Below are 9562 nucleotides of genomic sequence, written 5' to 3'. Positions count from 1 at the left end.
GTCTTTACTATAGCCCAAATTGACAAGCCTAACATCCGCACATTACTTTCATATTTACATTCCCTTTTCCACCCCTCTGCAAAAGTACTTAAGACTTTACTTTAGAACTTTATTGAGCTGACTAAAGATAATGTGGCTTATTTAAATAATCTCACCCAAACTTGTATCACTTGTCAGAGAACAAACCCTGATTCTAACATTCGCTCTCCCCCCTCCTTTCCCCACCCACCAAATTTGCGGGCATCTTCCTGCACAAGATTGGCAAGTAGGTTTCACCTACATGCCACCCGCAAAAAGGATTAAATTCCTCCTAGTCTTTGTAGATACATTTTCTGGATAGATTGAAGCTTTCCCAACTACTAACAAACAAGCCCCTACTGTGACTCACCTTATTCTTACTGAAATTCTCCCTAGGTTTGGAATGCCCTCCTCCCTCCTGTCTGACAACAGGCCCGAGTTCACATCCCAAATCACCCAAAATATTGCACAAACCCTTCAAGTTCCTTGGAGGTTTCACATTCCTCATCATCCCCAGTCCTCAGGTAAGGTTGAGAGAGCCAACCGAATCTTAAAAGAAACTCTAACCAAATTAACAATTGAACTTCATCAAGATTGGACTAAACTCCTTCCTTTAGCCCTCTTAAAGGTCCGGGCCTTACCGAAAAAACCTCTAAATATCAGTCCATTCAAGGCCATGTATGGGAGGCTCATAGTACCTTTAGGATTCCCCTACTCCCATGACGGTCCCAAACTACCATCCCACCTTCCTTTTCCCTTACTTGCCCAGATACGAGATGCCCTTTGGCAACATATGGATAACCTACTCCCTTGACCACATCCCAATCTCCTGTACCCATCCCTCCAAATGGGAGAAAAGTCTATATGACAGTTCAGTTCCACTCAGATCTAACCCCAAAATGGCAAGGACCCTACAAGGTAATTCTCCTGACCCCTACTGCTGCAAAATTAAAAGAAATCACCCTTTGGGTGCACATTACTTGACTAAAAAAGATTATGCAGCCCAATGATGAGAATGCTTATGACTAATACTTACCAAGTTCCTCACAGAGGCCCTACAGCTCTAAAGTTCTCCCAGCTTCCACTGGCCCCAACTGATGACAGATGAACCTATCGGTTTCACAGCTACAATTATTTCTGGAACACCTCCTGGCAGATATCTGGGTTGTGAGTCCTCAAGGATCCACGTTCAAACACGTTGAAGATTACATCTTCACCCTGTGGCTGCAGGAAACCTTTTATAACTTTTACCCTTTTGAAATCCAATTCTTCTCCACAGTAGTCTATCATGTATTCACTTCCCCAAATGTTGCTTGACATCTTCTTTTTATCTTCTCTCTTTCCTCTGACCCAAGAACTCTTTCAAAATCCTCACCTCAACTATCTATTCCAGACCCTTAATTTAACCCATACTCTCCTCAATGCATCTAACCAACAATTGGCTAAAGACTGCTGGATATGTCTATCTATAACTCCTCTGGGAGATTCAGCCCTCTCCACATCCATCCTTGACTGGACCACTGATAACATATCCCTACACCACTCATACTGTGGAGAGCCTTTATATGTCTCAAATCTTAAATATCTTCACACTAATGATCAAATCTGAAATTCGGACAAACTTAGAATCTTTACTCACTGACCTTCCCTCCTACAATGGAAAACCTCCAATAGGAGGCCCTATCACCCAGAGAGTAACACTATTATGACCAGCTCCTTTTTGCATATCTAGAAATTCCAGAAATATCTCATATGACCAACCCGTGGGCATAATCCCTAAATCCATGTGTAATCATACCTCCACTTTACTCTTTGCCACTGGAAAAGCTATATATAATGTTTCTGGTCCTACAGGACACTCTTTAACCTTTACAGGACAGTTTCCCTCAGCATATTCCTCCACTTCTCCCATTGTTGGGGCCACCTTAGTGGGTTCCCTGACTGTTCTTGAACGAATGATCAAACCCCCACTCCCCGACTCCTCTTCGCCATCAACTTCTGCTGTTGTATTGTCAAAGTCAAAGTGAAGTTGCTCAGTCGTGTCCGACTCTTTGCGACCCCATGGACTTCAGCCTCCCAGGCTCCTCTGTCTATGGATTTTTCCAGGCAAGAGTACTGGAGTGGGTTGCCGTTTCCTTCTTCGGGTTGTATTGTGACACCTGGCCGTTTTTCTTGTGTGGGGCGTCTGCATATCTCTGTTTACTACTAATTGGACTGGAACCTGCACCCTGGTATACTCCAGTCCAAACATTTTTATAGCCCCCAATGATCAATCCCTACCCATTCCTCTCATTCACAAACGAATGAAACGAACCATCATTTCATTCCTCTCTTAGTGGGACTAGGAATAGCAGCTAGAATTGGAACAAGAACTGCTGGCCTAACCACCTCCATCCAAAGCTACCATGCACTATCTAAAGACCTATCAGACAGCCTCCAGGAAATAGCCCAAGGTCTAATAACTATCCAGTTCAGTTCAGTTCAGTTCAGTTGCTCAGTCGTGTCTGACTCTTTGCGACCCCATGAATTGCAGCACGCCAGGCCTCCCTGTCCATCACCATCTCCCGGAGTTCACTCAGACTCACGTCCATCAAGTCAGTAATGCCATCCAGCCATCTCATCCTCTGTCTCCCCTTCTCCTCCTGCCCCCAATCCCCCCCAGCATCAGAGTCTTTTCCAATGAGTCAACTCTTCTCATGAGGTGGCCAAAGTACTGGAGTTTCAGCTTTAGCATCATTCCTTCCAAAGAACACCCAGAGCTGATCTCCTTCAGAATGGACTGGTTGGATCTCCTTACAGTCCAAGGGACTCTCAAGAGTCTTCTCCAACACCACAGTTCAAAAGCAGCAATTCTTCAGTGCTCAGCTTTCTTCACAGTCCAACTCTCACATCCATACATGACCACAGGAAAAACCATAGCCTTGACTAGACGGACCTTTGTTGGCAAAGTAATGTCTCTGCTTTTGAATATGCTATCTAGGTTGCTCATAACTTTCCTTCCAAGGAGTAAGCATCTTTTAATTTCATGGCTGCAGTAACCATCTGCAGTGATTTTGGAGCCCCCAAAAATAAAGTCTGACACTGTTTCCACTGTTTCCCCATCTATTTCCCATGAAGTGATGGGACCAGATGCCATGATCTTCGTTTTCTGAATGTTGAGCTTTAAGCCAACTTTTTCACTCTCCACTTTCACTTTCATCAAGAGGCTCTTTAGTTCTTCACTTTCTGCCATAAGGGTGGTGTCATCTGCATATCTGAGGTTATTGATATTTCTCCTGGCAATCTTGATTCCAGCTTGTGCTTCTTCCAGCCCAGCATTTCTCATGATGTACTCTGCTGCTGCTAAGTTGCTTCAGTCGTGTCCGACTCTGTGCCACCCCAGAGACGGCAGCTCACCAGGCTGCCCCATCCCTGGGATTCTCCAGGCAAGAACACTGGATTGGGTTGCTAGTGCCAGAAGGATTGGGTTCCTTCTCCAATGCATGAAAGTGAAAAGTGAAAGTGAAGTCATTCAGTCGTGTCTGACGCTTAACCACCCCATGGACTGCAGCCTACCAGGCTCCTCCATCCATGGGATTTTCCAGGCAAGAGTACTGGAGTAGGGTGCCATTGCCTTCTCCAGATGTACTCTCTATATAAGTTAAATAAGCTGGGTGACAATATACAGCCTTGACGTACTCCTTTTCCTATTTGGAACCAGTCTGTTGTTCCATGTCCAGTTCTAACTGTTGCTTCCTGACCTGCATACAAATTTCTCAAGAGGCAGGTCAGGTGGTCTGGTATTCCCATCTCTTTCAGGATTTTCCACAGTTTATTGTGATCCACACAGTCAAAGGCTTTGGTATAGTCAATAAAGCAGAAATAGATGTTTTTCTGGAACTCTCTTGCTTTTTCAATGATCCAGTGGATGTTGGCAATTTGATCTCTGGTTCCTCTGCCTTTTCTAAAACCATTCTGCCCCTTCTTGGACCATGCATATTCATTATGCTCCTATTCACATTTGGATCTTATTTGCTTAATCTTTTCAAGGGATTCCTCCAGGACCGAATCCGAGTCATTTCTCAAGATCAAGTCAAGACTGTTGCTTGACTGTCTGCTCGAGACCTTGGCAGCTAGAATAGAAAATCAACACTCAGGGCCTTAGACTTCCTTCCTCCCAGACCACAAACCCCCGACCCTTATTTACGAGCACGAAAAAGCCCTGAACATTAACAACATCCATCTCTCTTTCTCTTTTTATATATTCCTTAAGGGTCTGGAATGAAGGAAAGCTACATGGCTCAAAATAGCCTGGAGTTAAAACTCCCCTCCAGGTCCTCCCCACCATTCTATACAGAATAAAGAACTTTCTCCCCCGAAGAAAGAAATGAACATTAAGATTGATTACGTTCAGCTCCCAGCCAATCCCAGTCTCCAGCCAGTCTCAGGAATTCCTTGCCCCAGTTGTTGAAAGGTAACTAATCAAAATAATCTTGAGGAAAAACACACCCCCTCAAAAGAAAGTATCTCTGCATATATATGTTTTCTATATATACCTGCTCTTTTCTTGACCTAGCGCAGCAGTTCACTGGTCTGACTGCTGCCCCTTCTCGCCTCATTAAAAGTGATCTGTTCTCATTAAAAGTGATTAAAAGACTTATAGAGTATCGGTCTCGTCCTTTCTCCAAACCTCACCTTCTCTAATTCCTTTACCTTACGAGGTGTGCACAAAATTTATTTTGAAAATCTTATCCTGCCCGCCTTTTTGCAGTGGGCATCTATGCTTCAGTTTGCACAGGATGATAAAGAATCTGGCTGCAATGTGTGAGACCTGGGTTTAATCCCAGACTTGGGACAATCCTCTGGAGAAGGGAATGGCTACCCACTTCAGTATTCTTGCCTGGAGAATTCCATGGACAGAGGAGCCTGGTGGGCTACACTCTATGGGGCTGCAGAGAGTGGACATGACTGAGCAACTAAAACTTTCACACTTTTCTTCCTATATGAGCAGCATCTCTTTCCTTTGGGAGAACTGCTTCACCCCCCAACTCCAACCTGTTGGTTCTAACCCAGGCTGTCAGTCACAGTGCCCTGACCATAGGAGTAAGTACAGGTCCTAGTCTAGGCCAATCATAGGCTCCTCTCTGGATTTTATCAAAATCAGAATTCAGGGAAGAGGTTCCCTCTCTCTCTGGTGAGAGGCTGAGAGTTCCAGGTTTCTAGACTAGTGGAGCAGGTGTATGGAACAAAATGAAGCTGAGATGAGAAATGGAGACATCTTGGTGGTGGCCAGGTGCATGGTACTAGGTGCCTCCCTGCCCTGCTTGTTTGATTTGGTGAGTAAGTTAGTTTCTATTTTGCCCAACTCCCTGCAATCCAAATTCCTGACATCCATCTGTTATCTTTTTGCTAATTTAGAAAGACCCTGCTCTTCATTAGAAACTCTTGTCAAATCTCATGCCTCATTCATTTATTAACATAAAGTCCTTTTCTAAATTATTTTTACACTGGTCATGATCATTTAGTCTTAACAACATGAAGTATTTATCGACAATCTATTATGTGCCAGTCACCAAAACACAGTGATGACTAAGTCGTCCAATGAACATAATTAAAATACATGCCTTAGCAAAATCAACATAAAAGACAATGAAAGTCATGGACATTTAGATAAGTAGTGAAACCGTAACTTAAATCGTATTTGATCCTCACCAAAATCCATCAAGGAAGCTCAGAGAAACGTCAGTAATTATTCCAGGCTCCTAGAACTAATAAATAGTGGAGCCAAAACTCGAAACCTAGGTTTTTCACTAAGTCAGAGTTGCTTTAATTATCCTCTGCTGGTTAAACTGAGAAAATCGTTTTGGGTCCTTATAATTTAAAAATTATAGCTCCCAATTCTCTTTTCATCAGATTCCTATCTCCTACCACGTGGCAGCCTTGAGGTATGGGTGATTATTAAACTTTAATAGTTAAATGGAAACAAAATTAGGTTATCAAGCGACATAGAGAAACCGCACTTTCTTCGGGCCGATTTGGGTTTGGTTTTTGTTTTTTTAAACCACACGCAGGCCTCCATCATACGCAAAGCACCTTGGGAATTGTAGTCTTGGGCGTAGAGCGCTGTGGGCGGAGGAACTGGGACCCAATCAGCAGAAAGCCAACTTCCTTTCCAGCAAGCGAGTGGCTGGAAGTCAGCGGCGCCCGCCCCTGGGCGCAGTCGCGCCGGCGCTGGTGAAAAGCGCTTAGGAGCCGGCGGAGTGTGGGTACGTCTTGAATTCCCGGGGACAGTCGTCCGTGATACAGCAGTGCGGCCATGGCAGAACCACAGCCCGCGTCCGGCGGCCTCACCGACGAGGCTGCCCTCAGCTGTTGCTCCGACCCGGACCCCAGCACCAAGGTGGGCACAGAACCTAATTTTCCCGAGTCGGGGCCCTCTCTGCGTGGCGCGGCTGGGGCCCCCAGAGGGAGCAGTTCCCGGGCTCAACGAGGCCCGGCTTGGGCTGGATGATTCGAACTCTGGACTTGAACCTCATCCGGCCACCGCTGCCCTTCCGCCCGCCTTGGACGGATCGGAGTGGGCTGTCCCAACAGGAGATCAGAGAAAGCATCCGTTTCTTTTAAGTTGTTTGAAAGACTGTGACCCTGCTTGCTCTACCTTGTTTGGCTTGGGACAGTTACCTGAAACGTTGGCTCAGTCAGGATCAGAGTCCTTGTCTGTGGATTGTGAGTGTTCCCCAGGTCAATAGCCCTGGCGGGTAAGAGCAGTTTCAGAACTCAAGTCTTGGTCGAAAGTTTCTACGTGCCCCCGGATCCTCCCAGCCTGGATGATTTTTCTTTATTTTTTCTTTTAAAAAAATTATTTATTTTTATCGATTTGCGGCGTGTCTTAGATGTGGCAGGCGAACTCCTAGTTGTGGCGTGTGGGATCTAGTTCTCTGACAAGGGATCCATCGGGAGCTTCTTATGTTGAGAGTGCAGAATCTTAGCCACTGGACCACCAGGGAAGACCCTGTCATTTTTCTGTAACTGCCCTGGCCCCGGGTTTAACTCCTCCAAACCAATCTGATGGCTCCTGACTTTAACCGCGCCCAGAATTTCGCTTTAGGTTGGCCTTTACAGTTGTTAACAGCTTTACTCCTCTGCTTGGGCTTAGTGCCCCACGGGAGGAATGTTAGAATCCTGGAGCTTAGGTCCAAAGAGAATCATGGAAATTCCTTCACTGATCCTCTTATTGCAGCTGAGACCCATTGAGAGGAATAACTGGTTGCATAGGAAGGCTTTTCAGCTTGCTTAACGTGTTTGTACTGAGAGTCAGTTGTAACTCACTCAGGTGTGGTGCCTACAGGCCTTATCAAGTTCAGACAGGGCAGCCACTCCGGGGTTTGCTCCGGCATACTCAACACTGTCTGCAAATGCCTTTGTATGCATTCATTTGACTGGATAAGCTCTAATTCCTTGAAGATTGAGTGTGTGCTTTGTACAGACCTTTAAGACCAGTTGCTGACTTTATTCCCTGCTTGCTTTTTACATTCAGGGTGAAGAGTCAAACACTTCTAATTGCTAAAGCCTTTGACTACCACCTGATAATACTTAGCTTAGGAAAAATGTTAGTCACTGCAAGACTAAGGGGGAAGAAATAAATATATACATTTCCTCTCACACTTATCTTATTTTTACACTCTTTAATGTTAAATACCTTGTTATTTCACATAATACCGATTGAGTTATTCAGTGTAAATTAATTTCCCAGATAATTGGACATTTTATATACTGGACTATTTAAAAAAAAAAGATTCCAAAGAGAGCTTGATGAAATTGATTGAATACAATCCCTGTGATCTTAATTTATGCATTCTTAATTTAAGTAGATTTCTCTTGATTTGAAGGAATTATTTTTGGGAATTAGTCATTTTCGCTCTTGAGGTGCCATATGGGGGACATAAAATGGACTGTGTAATAGTAATAGTAGCTGGTATGTGTGGAGTTGTGCCAGACCCTGGTTTGTTAAGTGCGTGTGCTTAGTTACTCAGTCCTGTCCAACTCTTTGCGACCCCATGGACTGTAGCCCACCAGACTCCTCTGTCCATGGGATTCTCAAGGCAAGAATACTGGAGTGGATTGCCATTCCTTCTCCATTGTTAAGTACATTACTTCATTTAATCCTCACAACTGTGCGAGGAAGCCTACTCATTTCCATGTTACATATAAGTAGACAATGGCACAGTGGTGCTGAGTAATTTGCCTAGGGAGAGCCCACACTCTAGTCTCCACCCTGTTCTGCTTCTAGATACTGACTATAGTGTTTTGAAACTTGACTCAAAGAAGGCGTAAATTCAATGATCATTGATCATCTGATATATGTAAAGAGCATGATAGGTACCTTGGGGGATATTGAAATAAACAAAAAAGTGAAGTTCCTTCCTGCACCAAACATACACCAACTATAACATAAGGTGGAACTGGGATTATATATATTGGAATTATAAAGCACTGTGGGAGCACAGAAGATAGAGATTTTCAAGGGTGGCATCTCTTGTTGTTCAGTCGCCAAGTCGTGTCTGACTCTTTCTGACCCCATGGACTACTGCACACCAGGCTTCCTTATCCTCTGCTATCTCCCAGAGTTTGCCCAAATTCATGTCCATTAAGTTGTTAATGCTATCTAGTTATCTTATCCTCTGCCACACACTTCTCCTTTGCATTCAGTCTTTCCCAGCATCAAGGTCTTTTCCAGAGTCAGCTCCTCCCATCACGTGGCCAAAGTATTGGAGCATGAGCTTCAGCATTAATCCTTCCAATGAATATTCAGGATTGGTTTCCTTTAGCACTGACTGATTTGATCTCCTTGCTGTCCAAGGAACTCTCATGTCTTCTCCAGCACCACAGTTTGAAAACATCAATTCTTCAACACTCAGCCTTCTTTATAGTCCAACTCTCACAGCCTTATGTGACTACTATGGAAAAACCACAGCTTTGACTATACAGACCTTTGTTGGCAAAGTGATGTCTCTGCTATTTAATATGATATCTAGGTTTGTGGCACTAGTGGCAAAGAACCCACCTGCCAGTGCAGGAATCATAAAAAGACACAGGTTCATTCCCTGGGTCGGGAAGGTGCCCTGCAGAAGGGCATGGCATCCCACTCCAGTATTCTTGCCTGGAGAATCCCATGGACAGAGGAGCCTGGCGGGCTACTGTCCATAGGGTTGTAAAGAGTTGGACATGTTGAAGTGACTTAGCATGCATTAGGTTTGTCATAGCTTTCCTTCCAAGGAAATGTCTTAATTTCATGGCTGCAGTCACTGTCCAGAGTGATTTTGGAGCCCAAGAAAATAAAATCTGTCACTGCTTCCACTTTGTCACCTTCTATTTGCCAAGAAGTAAGAAAGCTGATTGCCGAAGATTTGATGCTTTTGAACTGTGGTATTGGACAAGACTCTTGAGAGTCCCCTGGACTGCAAGGAGATCCAGAGTCCATTCTGAAGGAGATCAGCCCTGGGATTTCTTTGGAAGGACTGATGCTAAAGCTGAAACTCCAGTACTTTGGCCACCTCATGCAGAG

General features: G+C 44.5%; 1 protein-coding gene across 1 annotated transcript in view; it reads left to right on the top strand.

The window, feature by feature from the left end:
* Window positions 1–6213: 6213 nt before the first annotated feature.
* GLO1 (glyoxalase I) overlaps window positions 6214–9562 on the top strand; it is a 26247-nt gene continuing 22898 nt past the window's right edge. The window contains exon 1 of the mRNA XM_010848692.1: window positions 6214–6397. Within this exon, the coding sequence (XP_010846994.1) occupies window positions 6314–6397 (84 nt within the window). The 5' untranslated portion in view covers window positions 6214–6313. The remainder of the gene's footprint in view (window positions 6398–9562) is intronic.

Source organism: Bison bison, unplaced genomic scaffold (genome assembly GCF_000754665.1).
Source record: "Bison bison bison isolate TAMUID 2011002044 unplaced genomic scaffold, Bison_UMD1.0 scf7180017864270, whole genome shotgun sequence".
Lineage (NCBI taxonomy): Eukaryota > Metazoa > Chordata > Mammalia > Artiodactyla > Bovidae > Bison > Bison bison.
Note: the sequence above shows the minus strand (reverse complement) of the source record. Positions and strands in the feature narration are given on the sequence as shown.